Source organism: Rhamphochromis longiceps, linkage group LG11 (genome assembly GCF_057381845.1).
Source record: "Rhamphochromis longiceps isolate RC_006_pf linkage group LG11, R_longiceps_female_GT1.1, whole genome shotgun sequence".
NCBI lineage: Eukaryota > Metazoa > Chordata > Actinopteri > Cichliformes > Cichlidae > Rhamphochromis > Rhamphochromis longiceps.
In genome coordinates this window covers 23,793,699-23,813,676 of record NC_140567.1, presented here as the reverse complement: position 1 = coordinate 23,813,676, position 19,978 = coordinate 23,793,699, and the positions used below count along the sequence as shown (strand labels likewise).

General features: G+C 43.0%; 3 protein-coding genes across 3 annotated transcripts; 1 reads left to right on the top strand and 2 right to left on the bottom strand.

Moving 5' to 3' along the window:
• Positions 1-174: 174 nt before the first annotated feature.
• Positions 175-14,464, bottom strand: cyp11c1 (cytochrome P450, family 11, subfamily C, polypeptide 1). The gene is made up of 9 exons (XM_085423075.1): positions 14,172-14,464; positions 13,927-14,082; positions 11,600-11,814; positions 10,223-10,426; positions 9,949-10,130; positions 9,674-9,840; positions 1,478-1,556; positions 1,169-1,375; positions 175-305 (listed from the first exon to the last, which is right to left on the bottom strand). The coding sequence occupies exons 1-9, from the start codon at positions 14,462-14,464 to the stop codon at positions 195-197; spliced, it is 1,614 nt and encodes a 537-aa protein (XP_085279201.1). The 3' UTR covers positions 175-194.
• On the top strand, positions 5,997-8,014 carry LOC146659169 (uncharacterized). The gene is made up of 4 exons (XM_085424130.1): positions 5,997-6,154; positions 6,242-7,194; positions 7,351-7,500; positions 7,545-8,014. The coding sequence occupies exons 2-4, from the start codon at positions 6,444-6,446 to the stop codon at positions 8,012-8,014; spliced, it is 1,371 nt and encodes a 456-aa protein (XP_085280256.1). The 5' UTR covers positions 5,997-6,154; positions 6,242-6,443.
• Positions 14,465-14,761: 297 nt separating the features above from the next.
• Positions 14,762-18,478, bottom strand: LOC146659167 (complexin-4-like). Its single transcript, XM_085423076.1, has 4 exons — positions 18,389-18,478; positions 17,767-18,142; positions 17,008-17,091; positions 14,762-15,764 (listed from the first exon to the last, which is right to left on the bottom strand). The coding sequence occupies exons 2-4, from the start codon at positions 18,004-18,006 to the stop codon at positions 15,540-15,542; spliced, it is 549 nt and encodes a 182-aa protein (XP_085279202.1). The 5' UTR covers positions 18,007-18,142; positions 18,389-18,478; the 3' UTR covers positions 14,762-15,539.
• Positions 18,479-19,978: the final 1,500 nt, after the last annotated feature.

The window sequence follows — 19,978 nt, the reverse complement described above, 5'->3', positions numbered from 1 at the left end:
TCACGACGAAAACAATAACAACAGTGGATAAAATTCATCTTTATTTATCTTCATTCCAATGCAAAGTGTGTAAGGACGCTTAAAAAGCTCTTTATTAGGAATAATCGGAAATAAATTATTAAAGCGCGCAAACCCTACGTGATTAAACTTGTCAAATGGTAACAGCATGACTCTCCTCTGAGCATGTGTGTGTGTCAGAGCTTGCTGAAAGTAATCCTCGGCGGAGTCTCGGGCTGGAGGATGAGGGTGACTGTGGTGTTGAGGTCCTCTGAGGACGGCACGCTGAGATGGAAGCTAAGCAGGATCTAGACATGCAGAGAGGGAGGAGGCAGGAGAGTGGAGGGGTGGAAGCATCAAGAAAGAGAGGAAGAGAGAGCAGAGACGTTTACAGGGATTAAAATCATGCTACAGTGAGGGGCGGAATAGAATAGGTGTATCTGCTCAAAATGCTACTTAGATTTTTTTCGTTTCTCTTCGGGTGAACTATAATTTAGTGAAACAAACTTTACTTCGCATTTATTTGAGAGATTTTCTTACTGGTTGAATAAACATATTCCATCTAAAGTTTTAGGATTTGAAAACAGTGTTAAACTTTACGATTTGTTTTTTTCCTCCATTGATCACCCTGTTTCCATGAAACATGAACCAATGAAGTTGCCCAACATTGCAGGAGGTTTCTTGTTATTAAAAGGGAGTTTTTCTTTCCCACTGTTGCAAATTGTTTGCCTGTAGTGATTGTTGATTGTTGGAGTTTCTCTGTTTTACTATAGGGCCTTCACCTTACAATATTAAGCACCTTGAGTCAGCTGTTCTTATGGTTTGGAACTATATAAATTCAAGTGTATTGAATTGAACTTGTTTATAACTAATGTTTATAACTATTAATGTAGCTATTATCTTCACTGTAGCCAGTAATGTAAAGTGGTCCTTATAGGGAACCGAATCATTAATTCACTGCAAAACAATGACTTATAAAGCACTGAGTGAACTGAAGTCTTCTATTCTTTTAAATGCACAGCTTTTACTTCTTACCAGCCTTATAACTGAGCTCTCATGTTTCCACTTCTTCCTGTCCTCTTGCATCATTGTCCTTTCACTTTCATCCCATCCCAAAACTTGCTTTCTTGCTTCCTTACTCTTCCCCTTTCACTTTTTTGCTGTCACTCACATGCATGAGAAAAAGTTGCATCTCGCTCTCAGCAATCCTCCTCCCGACACACTGCCTCGCCCCGAAGCCAAATGCCAGTGAGCGAAATCCTGCGGCTTCCACCCTTTGGCCCTCTTCTCTGCTCCACCGGCTGGGGTCAAAGCGCAGTGGATCCTCAAACACTTTTTCACTTCTCCCCATTGGGTAAATACAGGCCTGGACCAAAGTCTGAGGAGAATTTACCACCAAACGCATGTTAGTCAGATGAATGTATATGAATGTCTATGTGAGTGCAACAGAAAGAATCAGAGTTACAGTCCAAACACTCACCCCAGCAGGTATGTGGTAGTTCTGGAGAACGATGTCTCTGACTGGATACCGCTGCACTGTAATTCCCACCGGGTACAACCTAAACCAAAAGCAATCCAGACATTGAAAGCTTAAAATTTCTGACACATTACCTTTGAATCCTCCATTAGTTGAGTTGTCTGACATAATCAAGATTTCTGGTAATCAATTCTCATTTAGGTGCCTTTTGATAAACACAGACACTCAGACAGTTGATGATTTTTTTTTCCATACATGAGTTGAAGGAAAAATTAGTTTCTTCTTGTCTATATATAATATGTGTCATACATTAATTACTGTACAATATTCCTGTGTGAAATTTCCAGTGACAACTTTTGATTATTATTTAGAAAAACCCTGTAGCTAGCTAGGGTCAGGGTCATTACTGGTCGCATGAGGCGGATCTGGACCCTACAGAGGGTGCACAGGTAGTCCAGCTTAATTCTGTTGTTTTCGTTCAAATTCTTTGGTTTTTGATCAAATTCTGTTCTTTTCATTCAAATTCTGTTCTTTTCATTGAAATTCCATTGTTTTCATTCAAATGCTTTTGTTTTCATTCTAATTCTACTCTTTTTATTCAAATTCTATTGTTTGTTTTAGAATTCTGTTGTTTTCATTAAAATTCCGTCGTTTTCATGTTAATTCCGTTGTTTTCATTCTAATTCTGTTGTTTGTTTTGAACCTCCATTGTTTTGATTCAAATTCTGTTCTTTTCATTGAAATTCTGTTGCTTTCATTCAAACTCTGTTCTATACATTCTAATTCCGTTGTTTTCATTCTAATTCTGTTCTTTTCATTGAAATTCCATTGTTTTCATTCAAATTCTGTTCTGTTCATTCAAATTCCGTTCTTTTCATTCAAATTCCATTGTTTTCATTCTAATTCTGTTGTTTGTTTTAAACTTCCATTGTTTCCATTCAAATTTTGTTGTTTTCATTCAAAATTCTGTTCTGTTCATTCTAATTCTGTTGTTTTCATTCAAATTCTGTTGTTTTCATTCAAATTCCGTTGTTTTCATTCTAATTCTGTTGTTTGTTTTAAACTTCCATTGTTTTCATTAAAATTCCGTTGTTTTCATTCAAATTCTACTCTTTTTATTCAAATTCCATTGTTTGTTCTTAAATTCTGTTCTTTTCATTAAAATTCCGTTGTTTTCATGTTAATTCCGTTGTTTTCATTCTAATTCTGTTGTTTTGATTCAAATTCCATTGTTTTCATTCAAATTCTGTTCTTTTCATTGAAATTCCGTTGTTTTCATTCAAATTCCTTTGTTTTGATTCTAATTCCGTTCTTTTCATTGAAATTCCGTTGTTTTCATTCAAATGATTTTGTTTTCATTCTAATTCTACTCTTTTTATTCAAATTCCATTGTTTGTTCTTAAATTCTGTTGTTTTCATTAAAATTCCGTCGTTTCCATGTTAATTCCGCTGTTTTCATTCTAATTCTGTTGTTTGTTTTAAACTTCCATTGTTTTCATTCAAATTCTGTTGTTTTCATTCAAATTCCATTGTTTTCATTCAAATTCCATTGTTTTGATTCAAATTCTGTTGTTTTGATTCAAATTGGGGAAAAAAATGGAAAAAGGCCGCTGTGTAATCCATTCATTTCAACAAAGTAACTGTATTCTAATTATCGCTGCTTAAACAGTAACTGTAGCAGAATACAGTTACTCATATTTTGTATTTTAAATACCTAAGGCGGGTACAGGTATTCCATTACTCCCCAACACTGGCCGCAAATAACATTAATTAGTAATTGCCAATTGATAACAGCAACTTTTCACCAGATACTCGGTGCTTTTTGAGGTAATGTAAGGTAAACTGTTAACAAAAACTGTTTCTGAGTTTGTCTAACTCTAACAGATATTTTCATTGTTTAAAATTGGCATAGATGTACTTAATTAAACAGGGCAGCGTTTCTCTGTATGTACACAAGCTTCAATAATTTTCTCACTTTAATGAAACTTGTGAAAAAAAAGAAATGTCTTCATGCCTCTCTAATTTTATTCTATTGTCTTTCGCTTTACATATTCATGTGTAAATTTGTTCTTCTCACCTGTTTCGCATGTCTTTAGTATTCAGCACAACCTTGTTTTCTGTTATGCACATAACATAATATCATAGCCAGAAGTAGAGATTAGAGGTCACCATCTTTATATTCTTTTAAACAGAAGCAAACACTTTAACAAATTATTTTTATGTATTATGGATTTGACGCAGTATTTTTTCATCTTGTTTAAGGAATAAGTCTTTATAATAAAAATTATTATTTGCTGTATTTTACAAAGGCATAATTGTCATTAATTGTAACAATGAAACAGCGGTGATCAGCAGTGACTTATTGAAGAAGCATAGGACCTTTAGTTCAAGGAACATTTTTCACTTATCTAGAATGTTCTTTAAAGCCACCAAAAACTTGGCAAATCAGTCCTCTTGTTTTTGAAAAACAATGGCCGTTTTTACATATAAAACTAGACTGGCCGACGGCGCGTTATGGCAGCCTCGCTTTTGTCAGTCTGCCCCAGGGCAGCTGTGGCTACAACTGTAGCTTGCCTCCACCAGTGAGTGAATGAATAGTGGAATTGTACAGCACTTTGAGGGCCCCAAAAAGCGCCATATAAATGCAATCCATTATTATTATTATTATTATTATTATTATTATTATTATTATTATTATTATTATTATTATTATTAAAAATTCAATTCAATTCAATTTTATTTATATAGCGCCAAATCACAACAAAAGTCGCCTCAAGGCGCTTCATAGGTACAGCGAAAAACCCAACAATCATATGACCCCCTATGAGCAAGCACTTTGGCGACAGTGGGAAGGAAAAACTCCCTTTTAACAGGAAGAAACCTCCGGCAGAACCAGGCTCAGGGAGGGGCGGCCATGTGCTGCGACTGGTTGAGGTGAGAGAAGGAAAACAGGATGAAAGACATGCTGTGGAAGAGAGACAGAGGTTAATAACAGATATGATTCAATGCCGAGAGGTCTATTAATACATAGTGAGTGAGAAAGGTGACTGGAAAGGAAAGGAAAAACTCAATGCATCATGGAAATCCCCGGCAGCCTACGTCTATTGCAGCATAACTAAGGGAGGATTCAGGGTCACCTGGTCCAGCCCTAACTATATGCTTTAGCAAAAAGGAAAGTTTTAAGCCTAATCTTGAAAGTAGAGATAGTGTCTGTCTCCCGAATCCAAACTGGAAGCTGGTTCCACAGAAGAGGGGCCTGAAAACTGAAGGCTCTGCCTCCCATTCTACTTTTAAATACTCTAGGAACAACAAGTAGGCCTGCAGAGCGAGAGCGAAGTGCTCTAATAGGGTGATATGGTACTACAAGGTCATTAAGATAAGACGGGGCCTGATTATTTAAGACCTTGTGTGTGAGGAGCAGGATTTTGAATTCAATTCTGGATTTAACAGGAAGCCAATGAAGGGAAGCCAAAACAGGAGAAATATGCTCTCTCTTTCTGGTCCCTGTCAGTACTCTTGCTGCAGCATTGTGGATTAGCTGAAGGCTTTTTAGGGAGTTTTTAGGACATTCTGATAATAATGAATTACAGTAGTCCAGCCTGGAAGTAATAAATGCATGAACTAGTTTTTTAGCGTCACTAAGAGACAGGAGATTTCTAACTTTAGAGACATTGCGCAAATGGAAGAAAGCAGTCTTACATATTTGTTTGATATGTGCGTTGAAGGACATGTCCTTGTCAAAAATGACTCCAAGGTTCCTCACAGCGTTACCGGAGGCCAAGGTAATGCCATCCAGAATAAGAATCTGGTTAGATACCATATTTCTAAGATTTTCAGGGCCGAGTACAATAACCTCAGTTTTATCTGAATTAAGAAGCAGAAAGTTAGCGGCCATCCAGGTCTTTATGTCTTTAAGACATTCCTGCAGTTTAACTAATTGTGTGTTACCTGGCTTCATGGATAGATAGACCTGGGTGTCATCTGCATAGCAGTGAAAATGTATGCTATGTCTTCTAATGATGCTGCCTAAGGGAAGCATGTATAATGTAAACAGAATTGGTCCTAGCACTGAACCCTGTGGAACTCCATAATTAACCTCAGTGTGTGAAGAGGACTCTCCATTTACATGCACAAATTGGAGTCTATTACCGGTAGATAGATATGATACAAACCACTGCAGTGCAGTACCTGTAATACCTGCAGCATGTTCTAATCGCTCTAATAGGATATTATGGTCGACAGTATCGAACGCTGCACTGAGGTCTAGCAGGACAAGCACAGAGATGAGTCCACTGTCAGAGGCCATAAGATCATTTGTAACCTTCACTAAAGCTGTTTCTGTGCTGTGATAGCTGTTTGACAACTACTCTTTCAAGGATTTTTGATATGAAAGTGTCAGGGTCCTGGGACTGGGCGACCCAGGATCCCTGAGCAGTCATGTATTATATTATTATTATTGTTGTGTATTTTGGTGTTGCTCCCCCTTCCCTGTGCTTGTGTATGTGTGTGGGTGGCTGAGCACTTGTTTATAGGCGGCGTCAGGCCTGGAGGGTGTGGCCCTGCAAGGGGACTGGCCACACCCGAAGCCACACACCTGCTGCTGATCAGGCCTCGTCGGGGGAGCTACTTAAGAGAGTCTTGGAGCTCCCACCGACGCGGGATCATTGCTTGGGACTCCACGTTAGTTACCCAGTTTAGGTTTTGGTCGTGTAGTGTATGCCTGCCATTGTTCAGTGTCCTGACTGCTGCCGCTATTGTTTCCCGCAGGAGGAGCGTGGAGGGCTTAAGGAGCAGCGAGCACCGGGAGTGCAGACACGGGAGCAGAGAGCACTTGGAGGACACGACACGGGAGTCTGGGGAGAAACACGGGGATTTATTGTTGTTTGATATCACCCTCTGTAAATAAACACTGTCTATACGTAGAGCACCGCGCCTGGGTCCTCCTTCCCCACTCCTTCCACGGTGTGCCATGCCACACCGTGACAGAATGATCCCGCCACGTATGGACCCAGCGGTCTCTGAGGAGAGGCTCAGGAGGGAGGTTATGGACAGGGTTTACAGACTCTGTGAGTTATGGTGGGAGAAGCCCGCGGAAGGTTTGCGTCGCGCCGTGGAGAGGCGGCTGCAGGAGACGCTTTTTAAATTTCCCTGGCTGGTTGACGACCTTAATCCTGTCGTCTTGGACTTCTTACTTTCCACCCTCCACCTCCACTCTCCTCCTCAGGCTGCTCACCGGCCCGGACAGCTGGTGGATTCACAGCCTGAGACGCCGGCCCCGACGTCTACACGAAAACGACGTTCACGCCGCCGGCGTTCCTCACCACAGCCACATCCACGGACATCTCAAGAGCCGGCTGTGGTGAGTAGTACGGACAATTTTCCATTTCCCTCACCATCTGTGTTTGTGTCTGCAGTGGACGAGCTAACGACGCAGGTAACGTCACCTTGGTCTGAGGTCGCTACACCACCCGCTGCTTCACCATCTGCAGCTGTACCTCCGCCACCGTTTCGTCTGCCTGCAGCCACCATCCTGATTTCTTTTTCACTGCCAGCTGCGGAGCCCTGCGAGCCGGAGCAGGAGCTCGGAGAGCCGGAGGAGCTCAGCGAGCTGGAGGAGCCCGCACCGCCAGCTGAGGAGCTCAGCGAGCTGGAGGAGCCCGCACCGCCAGCTGAGGAGCTCAGCGAGCTGGAGGAGCCCGCACCACCAGCTGAGGAGCTCAGCGAGCCGGAGGGGCTCAGCGAGCCGGAGGAGCTCAGCGGGCAGGAGGGGCTTAGCGAGCTGGAGGAGCCCGCACCGCCAGCTGAGGAGCTCAGCGAGCTGGTGGAGCTCAGTGAGCCGGAGGGGCTCAGCGAGCCGGAGGAGCCCGCACCGCCAGCTGAGGGGCTCAGCGAGCCGGAGCGGGAGCAGCTCGGCGTGCCGGTGGAGCTAGTCGAGCCGGAGGAGCTCGGCGAGCCTGTGGAGCCCGCGCTGCCACCGGAGGAGCTCGGAGGTCCGGAGAGACCCGCTCAGCCTGAACTGGAGGTCGGCAAGTCAGACGGATCATCGCGTCTAGCGCGCCCTCCACGCCAGCTACGCCCAGCGAGTCTGCGTCAGCGACCGGCGTGTCATCGACCGGCGTGTCATCGGCCTTGTACCATACCTCGCCGTTGTTCACCGGAGCTGCGCCGCCGCCACTGGATTCGGGGCAGGCCGCCTGGGGAGCAGCGCCGCCGTCGTCGGACCCGGGACAGGCCGCCGGAGGGGCAGCAGCGCCGCCACCGCCACTGGATCCCGGGCAGGCCGCCTGGGGAGCAGCGCCGGCGCCGTCGGACCCGGGGCAGGCCGCCGGAGGAGCAGCAGCGCCGCCACCGCCACTGGATCCCGGGCAGGCCGCCTGGGGAGCAGCGCCGCCGTTACTGGACCCGGGACTCGCCACCGGAGGGGCAGCAGTGCCGCCGCCACTGGAGCTGTGGCAGGCCCCCGGAACTGTTTTGCTGCTGCTGCCGGACCCGTGGCCGTCCGCCGGAGCGGCAATGTCGCCGCCTTTGGACTCTAGGTAGGCCCCCTGAACTCTTTTGTTATGTTGATGGGCCGCCTGAGACTGTTTTGTGGCGTTTTTTCTTTTTGTTGCTCCGCTGCTGGATGCGCGGTCGGTCTCTGGGACGGTGACCTTGGGGGGGTTGTTTTCTTTGGTTGTTTTTGCTTGTTTTGATTCTGTGTAATCAATTATTGTAAATGTAAATGTTATCAGGAAATGATCAGACAGGAGAGGGTTTTCAGGAAACACTGTTAAATGTTCAGTTTCTATGCCATATGTTAACACAAGATCTAGAGTGTGATTAAAGTGGTGGGTGGGTTCTTTTACATTTTGAGAGAAGCCAATTGAGTCTAATAACAGATTAAATGCCATGTTGAGGCTGTCATTTTTAGCATCAACATGGATGTTAAAATCACCCACAATAATTATTTTATCTGAGCTGAGCACTACATCAGATAAAAAGTCTGAGGAATCAGACAGAAACTCTGTGTAAGGCCCAGGTGGACGATAGATGATAACAAGTAAGACTGGTTTCTGAGTTTTACAGCTGGGTTGGACAATGTTAAGCATCAGGTTTTCAAATGAATTAAAAGTCTGTCTTGGTCTTTCGTTAATTAATAGGCTGGTGTGAAAAATTGCTGCCACACCGCCCCCTCGGCCTGTGCTTCGGGATTTCTGGTAGTTAGACACAGTCTCAATGGAGATTTTTCAATGGGTTTTTGGGGGGTAGCAAGAGGAGAGAAGCTGCAGAGAGGCGTAAGACTGCAACTCTGCTTCCTGGTCCCAACTCTGGTCATATTTTGGGGGGTTTAATAAATTTGTCCATATTTCTAGAAATGAGAGCTGCTCCATCCAAAGTGGGATGGATGCCGTCCCTCCTAACAAGACCAGGTTTCCTCCAGAAGGTTTGCCAATTATCTATGAAGCCCACATCGTTTCTGGACTCCTCCAGAATGCCACATCAGTACGTGAGACTGCCAGGTGTTGCTTGTTTGTGCAAGGAGGAACAGGATGAGCACTGCCAGAGTTACAAAATGACTTCCAGCAGGTCACCGGTGTGAATGTCTCTGACTAAACAATCAGAAACAGACTTCATGAGAGTTGCCCGAGGGTCCGATGTCCTGCAGTGGGGCCTGTGCTGACTGCACAGAATGCCAGAATTGACAGGCCAATCACTGATGCCCTGTGTATTTCGCCATGAGAACATGTGACAGACATGTGCTCAGGGTGAACCTGAGAATCCATAGAAAACATTATACTGCCTGTAACATTGTTCAGCATTGACTGGTTTGGTGGTGGGTCAGTGATGCACTGCTCCAGATTAAGGAGATCTCCCAGTACACCATCCATCGTCTCATTAGGACCATGGGTACCAGCACATGGGGACAACATAAACTACAGAGTTTGAGATGCTGCAATGAAATTTTTGGCAAACATTCGTGGAAAAAACATACAGGAGTCACATGTCAGCAGATCCACAGTGCTTCAGAGTGACATGTGAATGAAAATATGTGAGCATTAGGACGTGTATTAGAGGTGCCCTCCACTGTGTGGGCACTGGAGACAGATGTAAGGGCAGACTGCAGAGATGTGTATGTGTAGGTGCCGTTCTCATTTATTTTCCATGTGCAAACAAATGGATATAAGAGACCATGTGCAGTCAGATTCTTGACGTGTTTACCTGAGGACCTCTTTGATTGTGCCTTTAAGAAGTGGTGCCCCCTGCAGGGCTTTGTGAGGATCCCCACCAGCCTGTGCCCACGACACCCTCACCTGCTGCCTAACGCTCTCCTGCACCTCAGGGTTGCGTCCCAGCTCAAACAGAGCAAACTGCAGGGGTACTGCTGTCTGAAGAGAGGATAGGATGAGACGTGACACAGAATTAGGTATAGAGACCCAGGCTAAGTCAGGCTATCACACATATTGGCACACACACACACACACCAACACACGCACCGTATCCACCCCTCCAGCCATCAGCTCAGTGATGTTGGCTTTGATGAGGTCCAAAGATAGCTGCCCTTTCTCCATGAGTTGCCCCAGAACTCCAGTGTACTGGCTTCCAGCAGTCCCAGCCAGAGATGCTCTATCCAGGGAGGTTGACAAGCGCTGGTACCCCCTCTGGATCCTCGCCTCCGCTGGAAGACAAACAGTCAGGTTGTGGAAGTGAAAGGACAAAGAAGCATGCTGATGCTGATATGACGCTCTTGCGATTATGGCCCTTTCCTACCATGACTGAAGATGTGGTCCCAAGCAGTGGCGTGCTGGGTCCACAGGGGAGCACCCATGCGCAACAGTAAGCGAGGGGGCAGGTAGAGGAGAGGAGGAGTGGTTGTTAGCATTCGCTCCACGGCCCAGATGAACTTCTGAGATTCCAGGGAGGGGGATGAGGAGAAGAGGCCAATACGCTCTCCGTAGAGCACGTGGCAGCTAGCTAGAGAGGGAGGAAGGGAGGAAAAGAAAGAGGTATAGGCGGGTTAAGATGAGATAGATGACTGATGACCTAAAACATGAGCAAGCAAAGGACTTAAAAATAAATAAACTATTAAACTTCATGGAGGATTACATTGACCTTTGTCTTGAATGTCTCTATGTGTCATCAATTTATTAATCTTTTCCAAATAACAGTTAAACAATTTCAAAAATGCACTTTATTTTTTCTTATTTATGTAAAAACAAACAAAAATAGACCCCTTTTAATATAGATCTCCCCACGGTGCGCATGATGTTTCCCAATCAAACATGTTCAAGTTATATTAACACGACATCAGCGACTGGAGTAGAGTTTCTTACTCCGGCTTAGCACTTGGTTTCTTGTGCTGGGCTCCATTAGGAGCAGAGCAGCGTGACTCAAAGTCATCAGCTCTCCCCCCCTTCCCACTCGCATACACACAGATGCAAACAAGTGTACACTGAGTCATACAGGCTTTCACACTTGCGAACATGGAATACAGCAGATAGGCACATGAAAGGAGCAGACCTGCTGAAATAACGCTGGAGCTTTGATCATCTTTGTTGCCATTTCTATTTTTAAAGGTGCATGTTCTCTTTGACCTCCTACACCCAGAGTACGCTAAGAGACGCCTGGGGATAGGATGAGGTTCGGTTCTCATGTTAGGTGTGAATATTTTAGAATTAAAGGACAGAGAGAGCAGCAGCACTGATCTATTTGCGTTTTCTTCTTCTTCTTCTTCTTCTTTTGAAGATTTTAAAGAGGTGATGCTCCTGCAGATTGTGTAATTCCTCTGACGTCAGAAACTGGCGCAGCTTACATCAGCATTTGTGAGTCAATGCATAGACCTGATAGTTAGGCTGAATGAAAGCCTGTCAAAACGGGGAAGCGACATGAATCCGTGGCCTTCCATCCCTCGGGGCTTCAAGGTCGATCACTGCCGCATGAAAAATTAGACTTGACATTTATGGGATGTTTCTGTCAAACACCCATCATTTCACACCTCTCCACACTTTTCCAACATAGAAAAAGAAAGTCTACTTTTTTGGCTTCATTGTAAATAAACAGGAATTAATGAATACTCATTTTACAAGCTGTAAAATGACACTTAGAGATACACAAAGGTCTCATATCATGGGGCTGATGACCTCTAACCTTCCAGTGCAAAACGAAAAAGGTCAGGACTGGGATCGATGGTAAGAACGCATTTTCCCTTCTCTCCTCTTCCCTCCTTTTCCATTCTTGTCTGCAGCATTTGAAAGAAATCCTTCGCCACCTCATCAAGGAGAGGGAGAAAGCGTTTTACTGCTGCACTCATCATCACCTCCTTGTTCAGCTGCAGACGGTCAGCTCTCCACTCTTCCCCATTCCTGTGGAGAGAAAGGTGCACGCTAAGCATTAAAATGAGCTTATTTCATATCTGCTCAGTCACTGTGAAATAAAATAAGGACATCGTGTTCAAGTCTGACTCCCAGTCAGACTTATCATTGTCTAAACATGAATTCAAAGAAAGCCAGATTGAGAGAAGTCTCTTTTTTTGGTGCTTGACCTCTTCCCAACCACACGTCTACCTTTACCCAAACGTTGCAATATTTAATATGCAACAAAGAAAGTTTTCATAGGACACGAGATAATCAGGTGCAAAAATAAGTACACCTTTACTGCTTCCATAGGAATGAGGAGTGAGCTGATCTGGAGCAGTCAGGTGTGTTAACACAATGCCACAGTCCTCCCGGGACTGGATGTCCCTGCAAATTCACCCCAAGGTCAGATTATGCAATGTTCACAGAAAAAAACCAAGAGATACATCTCGTCTCTACATTCGTCTCTCTAAAAAAGAACATGACAGCACAGTTTCGGTTTGCAAAGTTAAATCTGAACAACACAAGGTTTCTGGAACAATGTCCTTTTGGAGAGAGTAGAGCTGTTTTGCCAGAAAGCACAGCACCACATTTGGAAAAAAACAAACTTAGTAGATCAGCACAAACACCGTCTGGCGCGGTGTTGGAGGCATGATCTTTGGGCTCGTTTTGCAGGCTCTCAAATTCCCACAAGCAACTGAACTGAATCGATTTTGTAAAGAAGATAGGGGGGAAATTCCCCCACAACACTGTGAGAGAGTGAGACAATCATGCAAACACCAACACAAAGCAAAAGTCATTACTTGAAGTTGTGGCTGCTAAAGGTCATTACAAGCTACTCTGTCACAGGACTGCTCAGAATCCAGGGAAAACTTCCTTTTCCTGAAGACAGTGGGGGATTATCATGTTTAACAGGTACAAACACGTAGCTAACAACTCGTCACTCGTGACAACAGCCATCTTTAAATAGCTGAATTATATTAATCAGTTCATTTAAAGTGTATAGCATTTTCTTAAATGCACAGCTCTTACATGTGCAGTTAAACCACAGCGTGTTTCTGTGGTTGAGTGAAAGCAAATTAAAGTCTGTTAAAAGAGAACTGATGACTTTGAAAATTCTGATGTAAAACAATAAGAAAAAAGAATTCACTGTTTGAATTATGAAAAATATTTCAGTCCACTGGGATTTCTCAGCCTAGTTTTGGTCTTTTTTTAAAGTCGCATGAGAGTTCCAGCTTTATGGGGGTGACACTAAATCTGAATCAGGGGCTACAAACTTCCAGCAGCCTTTACCACTCAACCCTTTACAGCCATGAGTTTTTGTGTGCGTTTGCATGAGTTCATGGTTCAGGATTTAAAAGCTTAAAATATTGAAAATATTGAATTAGAAAATGTCTGAATGCACTAATATTAGAACTTTTAAAAGGACCTTTATGTCAGAACCAACAACCGAACAACACACACAGTATAAGGATGTCTAGAGACCTCTTTTTGTGTATAATTTTAAATATTATATATAATCTCTATGGTGACCACAGCCTTTGCAGTGCGCTCCATTTAGTTGTTCTAATATTCCAATAAGAAATGAGAAAACTTCATCTTTTGCTTTAATTTTGCATTTTCTCCTTATAATTATAATCTCATTGGAAAAGCTGTTCTTTTAGGGCTGAAATTTCGCTGTATTTTGTTGTTGTTTTATGAACAACCTCAGTCTGCTTTTTAAAGTCATAATTATTGCTTGTTATCTGTGTTTCACACCAGAGTGCTGTACCTTCACAGTGATGTTTTACCATCTCTCAGTCAAATGTATGAGCAGGAAGCAACTAAGAAACTAAATGATGAACAAAAACTTTCCACGCCTGATTAAATTACCCCCCCACCCCCCAAAAGACACGATGATGGTACAAGTGATTACATTCATGTGCACACACCCACATGGAGTTGTTTCCATCCCTCGAGGGAACATTGAAATGATTTAGTCAAATTTTGACTCTTAAATTTTAATCAGTAGAATAATGGGATTTTACCCACGGAGGGGAGAGGAGTCTCCATCGTGTGACTGCTTGCACAGATGCATATCACCACTTCACGAGTAATTTAAAACACACATGTGGAACTGACTTGAGGAAGATGCCCTTGCTGTGGTTGCGTATTTCCCGGTGTGTCGCCCAGGGCTGCAGGGTCATCCGTTGGGGGTGCAGACCCTCTGACTTAAAGAGCTCACTGACGTCAGATGGGAGCATGATGTTCACGCTGCTTAGGGTGCCGAGCTTTTCTCTATTGCAGTCACACAGAGAGACAGAAAGGATATTTGGTAAGCACACGAACATACTGAAGAACGTTTTAAGCTTTAAACTTCCCTCTACCTGTAGATGGGTCCGAGCGTGTTGAAGGTCCTCTCCATGTGCTTGTGAAGCTGCTGGAAGCGATTTTCTCTCCAGAATTTCAGCAGGTTGAGCCATCCATTCCTCCCAGTGTGAGGGATCTCCTCAAAACTCCGCATCCCTTTCACTACTCTTTTCCCGCCTTCTAGCTTTCCATGCATCACAGTCCCTGCTGCAGTCACACAAAGACCCTTTTGAGGTGCAACACCAAAAAACACATTTCTGGACCCACAAGAGCCCTTCGCTTTGATACCCGCAGTCACTCGTGTGGACATGCTGGCTCTGGTCTGAGTGAGCTGTGCCAGGCGGTCTCATCCAGAGTTGTGACACTTCTTGTTTGGTGTCGTCTCTGCAGGGCTCATTCTTTCCCTCCTCCAACGCTAAAATTCACCCTTGAATGAGATTTCGTGCTGACAGGAGTTTGATGATTTATAAATCTGAGCATCAGAGTTCAAGAGAAACACAACAGAGCCAGAATTTCAGGTTGACTGCACAAAAAACAGATAATGGGCCAGTGTAGCTTCCCGAAATGTGTTTTATTACAAGTTCAATCACAGCAAATCAGCTACAAACAAACAGACTAAATGTCCACCTTCGTAAGTGGTGTTTTTCTCCATACTGTATAAAAGCCTTGAATTTATGCACCAAAATAAGCTCAACACAAACAAAGCAGTTATTAGAAACTAGCAAATTTGGCTCATACACATCACCGATACTGTAGATGTGATGCAGAAAGGACTCAGTATAAAGAAAAGTGGACAAATTCTAACATAATCACACAAAATAAGAAAGTTTCATGTTGTTTTGTTGCCCTGAGGTTCCTCACTTGTGTATAGATCTCTTAGTTGGATCTATATCATTTAGACCGACAGCTCTGCGTACTAGCTTGGCTTCTATTATAAAAAAAACTAAACACGGTGTCCGAGTGAAACATCACCAGGACAAGATGTGCCCTGTTTTAACATCTACAACTATTGATTTAGTTATATAATCACAATATAATGCAACAGCTTATTAAAACAGTATAAAATCAACATATTCAATGAGGAAAAAATTCTTCAAGTACTGCGTAAAATCCCATTTGTACTTTCATTGTCATGTACTGACCAGTAATTCAACACCTCATAATAATGTTTGAGTATATCTAATCAATACCTAAAATAAGCATTTTACACTGCCGTATTTGTTATTATTAAGTAAAACAGGTGACTTATTCACCTGTTACAAGTTATCAGAGCTATGTAAGAAGAAAACTGACTTCAGCTTACATAAAAGCAGCAGTCATAAATTCCCATATGCTGTTCTCTTCATTAATAGAGTGTAATAATCATTGCTGTGAGTACATATTGATCACATGATTTTACAAGATCCCCCATTTGCTGGTGCAGGAGTAGGCGTCCCGCTGCGTTTCCTCCCTGTGAGGACCGCTGTGCTGAAGCTGAGGCCTTGAAAGGCACTCAGCAGGTTGAAGCCATCGTTCTTGGTTTTGGTTTCAGGATGAATTATTGTCGATAGCTCGTGGGGGAGCGACACTTTGCCTCCGACTGACCTCCGCTGGTTTGTGTCCTTCGTGTTCTGAAGGATGATGGAAGAACAAATGGGTTACAGGGTTGAACGTGTTGCAAAAATAAAAATGAATAAATAGCTCTACATCTCTTATGTCCTTGGGGCGACCGTGGCTCAGGGGTTGGGAAGCGCATCTGTAATCGGAAGGTCGCCGGCTCGATCCCCAGGCTCTCTGTCCTGGTCGTTGTGTCCTTGGGCAAGACACTTTACCCTACCGCCTACTGGTGTTGCCCAGAGGGGCCGATGGCGCGGTATGGCAGCCTCGCTTCTGTCAGTCTACCTCAGGGCAGCTGTGGCTACAACGGTAGCTTGCACATTCACACACTCCACCAGTGTGTGAATGAATAGTGGCATTGTAAAGCACTTTGGGTGCATAGAAAGGCGCTATATAAATCCAATCCATTATTATGTTGCAGTAACATACAAGTTGGCACACATGGATAATGCCTGCAAAGAATAAGCCAACTATTGTATTGTTGGGGGTTGGCTGTATCTCTGCAAAGGCTGCAAACACATCTGAAGTTATAACAGTTTGAGTTTTAAGGTTTTTTTATGCAGTATCAAGATGCGCTACATCTTGTTGATGGAGAAGTGTTTGCAAAAGGAAAAACAGAAACTGCATTGAGATTGGTTTATAACTACTGAGCTACAGACATTAACATGATGTTTAATGATGAAATGAAAGTACCCAGAGAGAACCCACACAGACATGAGAACATGCAAACTCCACACAGAAAGACCAGACTGGACTAGAAAGTCAAGATTTGAATCCAAGGCCTCCTGACTGCGACCGCCGTGCTGCCCTTTTTTTCTTTTTTCCTTTCATGATTTCATTTTTTTCCCCTGAGGGTATTTATCAAGTAAATACTTGATAAAAAGTATTTACTTCTCATCTTCTTTCTATCTTCTCATTTTCTTTGACACAGCAAGTTTCATTTTGAACTGGTAAGAATTTTTTGGTTGCTGAACCCTGAATCCTAAATTCAGAAGAATTACGCAGCACATTTTTGTGGTTATTTGACATTTTATCTAAATTAATTCAGTGAAGTTGGAAAAACATTATATTTTGAAGAAAATTTAAACTGGTGTGTGAGAGTAGTGAACAGAAGAATGCAGCGTTTTGTAAAGTTTCAATTCAACTCTGTTAAAGAAATAAAATTTTTAAAAAACCCAGTACCGTGTATAAGGGGAAAACTGTCCAATTTACACAAAACTAGAGGATAAATATTGTTATTTTCTTCCAAACACAGACCTCAGGCAGCTGATATTTTCTCCTGAAATGAGCTCTCATCGCTGCTCTCTCTGCATTCTTCTGGGCCTTGGTGGCTTCCCGCAGCTTTCTGTCAACACAGCAGACAAACATAAATACAGCTCAGATATCGCAGGCAGAAAATAAAAATCTCTCTGCACAGTTAACGCCTTCGTTCATCTCAGCTGCCTCCTGCAATGAGAGCACAGTGAGGAATTGACAAAATGAGGTGAACTGAGGGGATTGATTTCAGTTTGCAGATGAATTACATGTAACTCAGGCAAAACTTGATTTCATGTCTGTTTAGAGTCTTTTTTCCATTTTCACCTGGAATTGATAAAACGCCTGTTCATATAATGCATCCAAGAAGCAACCCTGCCTGTTATTTGTAATGGCACAAAATAATGATACTACTCAGGTGCTTGTGCAGCTTTGTGGTACTTGTGGTTTCCATTTCTGACGCCCCTCCCATTGTCTTGGAGGCAGTTTGTGGTGACACTACACAGAAATTGGCTGATATGGGCGGTTAGTTTAGTTTGTCAATCGTTTCATTGTGTTTCATTTTTTATTTCTTCTCGATAACAATTTCTCATTTAGATTCCAAAACTATGAATTGTGATTTTTAAGCAACATTTTCACTGTAAGAGTGCTACTTGTAACACTTCATGTTTACAAAAGCACCTGTTGCTACTTTTACTTAAAGTATGTGAATACTTCCTTCACCCCTGCATGACGGTTTCTACATCACATACAGAGCATTACTTGCCTCTCCTTCTCCAGCTCTGTCTGGTACGAGCAAATGATAGACAGATCTTTGGGATATGCAGCTCGGGGGGGAGACGTTTTGCCCAACTTGACACATCCTCCTCGACTCCCGCTGCCTCTCCCTCTCTTGTTCCTACGTTTGGCACACAGCTTCTTCCCCTTCACCTCCGACACACAGCTGGTCAGCTTCCTGATGGGCATGCTCAGGGAATTTTTTAATCTCACCACAGACTCCATGATGTACCGCACACACACCCCTATTTCCTCGTCAGATGACAGGTGAATTTATGGTGGCTTTCGCCTTCCCTCATGTTGTGTTGCACTGACACGAGAAAATCAGGACACGCAGTCTGACATCTCACAGCAATAACTCCTGCCAAGGACAAGGACGGCAGTCAGACAAGGCTCAGACACTCAGAAAGGTTAAACACACTGATGGAGAGTTTATCATCTAGATCAGGTTAAAGAGGGCAGTAAAGCAGAAAAACGGAAACTACGTGATGACAAAACATGAAAATGCCAAACTAACATGCTGAACAGGCTAATTTTCAGGGTCTATTACCACTGATTTACACACAAACATGGTTTACCATGCTGTTCCTGTCCACGGTTATCTTACCCATGCAGGTGGCCACAGTTGGCCTAAGGCTCACACCATAAAATCCAGATAAAGCACCCAGCCAGATGGCCTTCACCACCACCAGCCAATCCCTAAAGCTTTTAAAAAAGTGGGGAAAACAAGAATAAAAAACAGTAGACTCTCCACGAGATATTAAGCCTGCAACTTCCTGGCCTTCACAGGACAAAATCACTGTTTTCCATTGAGGTTTCAGCCTCTCCTTCCCTCTTTCCCTCCTACAGAATCGTTTTCACATTTCACTACCCCCAACTCTGCCACACAGATTACTACCTAAGGGACTTAATGAGGGGAATCTCGTTAGCCGTGGCAGGGAATGCACCTGATGAGTCACGTGTCAGGGGTGAAGCTTTAGACGTGATGTTGAGTGACACACCCATGCATTCACAGTAAGTTAATATATTTATAGACTCATTTGTCCTCCTGCGTAGCTCCATTTAATCCATGTTGTTTTCATAGTTTAGAAAATGGGAGAATAAATGCAACAGCGACAGTTTTTTTTTCTTACAAGAATGCTGTTGGTATTTATTTCACTAAACATTCGTGGATTAAAGATGACTAAAGATGGGGAAAGAAGAAATGAAACTTGGATGGAGAGAGTCCGGCCTTAAAGAGAAGTATTTGAGTCAGTGGGAGATCAGAAACGTACTGACAGCTGGACTGTGCAACTGTGCAAACTGTCAGAAAAGAGGGGACAGAGTGGGGTCACCCTCCGGTCTCCCTCAGTCTCTCCACCAAACAATCAGTGCTGAAGTTTGTTTAAAGGGAGAGCATAGTTTCCTGCATCATAGACTTTTTTATCCACAAACACAGTTTAAAAGTTGCAGTGTAATACATTACCCCTGATTTCTTTCTTCTTCTTTTTTTTTTAAATATATGCACTCAAAAAAGGATTTCTCACCCTCATTAAAAATTGAAGCAAGAATCTTGAATAAAACACAACATAATATAAAATCAAAGGGTTATTTATGTAGTAATTAACCATTAGGGGAAATGTGATCGATATACCAAAACAAACTAGATTCCAGTAAATGTAACATTTTACCTTCTACTTATGTAACAAATTACATGGAAAATTTACATGCAATCAAATTACTTAAAGACAGCTTCCCAGCAGAAATATTATCTGAGTGAGGCAGAGGGCATGAGTGTGAAAAACAAAACCTAAAAAAACAACCTTCACCGGGTCATTTCTTTCCTCTCTGTTCAGTTTCACTCTGTTCAGTTTCACTTAGGATCACTACAGACAAAGAGGATTGTTTGTTATTAGGATTGTCACAGGTGTAATAGGCACTCCTGTAAAAGCAACTCGTTAACACAAATATCTAAGCAGCCAGTCACGTGGCTCACCTCAGTGCATTTAGGCATGTAGACACCGTCTTTTAATGGGAGATACAACACTGAAATACACACAGAGAAAAACAACAGCAATTCTAGCTAGTCACAGTATCACATATTTAGCAAATATTTTATTAAATACCCCCATTCAACGACTAATTAAGGTAGATATCTAATTGCCAATCACATAAAAGCATCTCAGTACAGTTTATTAAGTCAAGGAGGAGCGTTTGC

Coding starts and splice junctions, on each gene's coding strand:
- LOC146659169 (XM_085424130.1), top strand. CDS start 6,444: ATGCCACACCGTGACAGAATGATCCCGCCACGTATGGACCCAGCGGTC. Junction 7,195..7,350: donor ACCACCAGCTGAGGAGCTCA/GCGAGCCGGAGG, acceptor CCGCACCGCCAG/CTGAGGGGCTCAGCGAGCCG. Junction 7,501..7,544: donor TCAGCCTGAACTGGAGGTCG/GCAAGTCAGACG, acceptor CCTCCACGCCAG/CTACGCCCAGCGAGTCTGCG.
- cyp11c1 (XM_085423075.1), bottom strand. CDS start 14,464: ATGTCCACACGAGTGACTGCGGGTATCAAAGCGAAGGGCTCTTGTGGG. Junction 11,815..13,926: donor AGCAAGGGCATCTTCCTCAA/GTCAGTTCCACA, acceptor TTCTCTCCACAG/GAATGGGGAAGAGTGGAGAG. Junction 306..1,168: donor TGCAACTTTTTCTCATGCAT/GTGAGTGACAGC, acceptor CTGCATGTCTAG/ATCCTGCTTAGCTTCCATCT.
- LOC146659167 (XM_085423076.1), bottom strand. CDS start 18,006: ATGGAGTCTGTGGTGAGATTAAAAAATTCCCTGAGCATGCCCATCAGG. Junction 17,092..17,766: donor AGCTGGAGAAGGAGAGGCAA/GTAATGCTCTGT, acceptor GTTGACAGAAAG/CTGCGGGAAGCCACCAAGGC. Junction 15,765..17,007: donor GAAAATATCAGCTGCCTGAG/GTCTGTGTTTGG, acceptor ATCATCCTTCAG/AACACGAAGGACACAAACCA.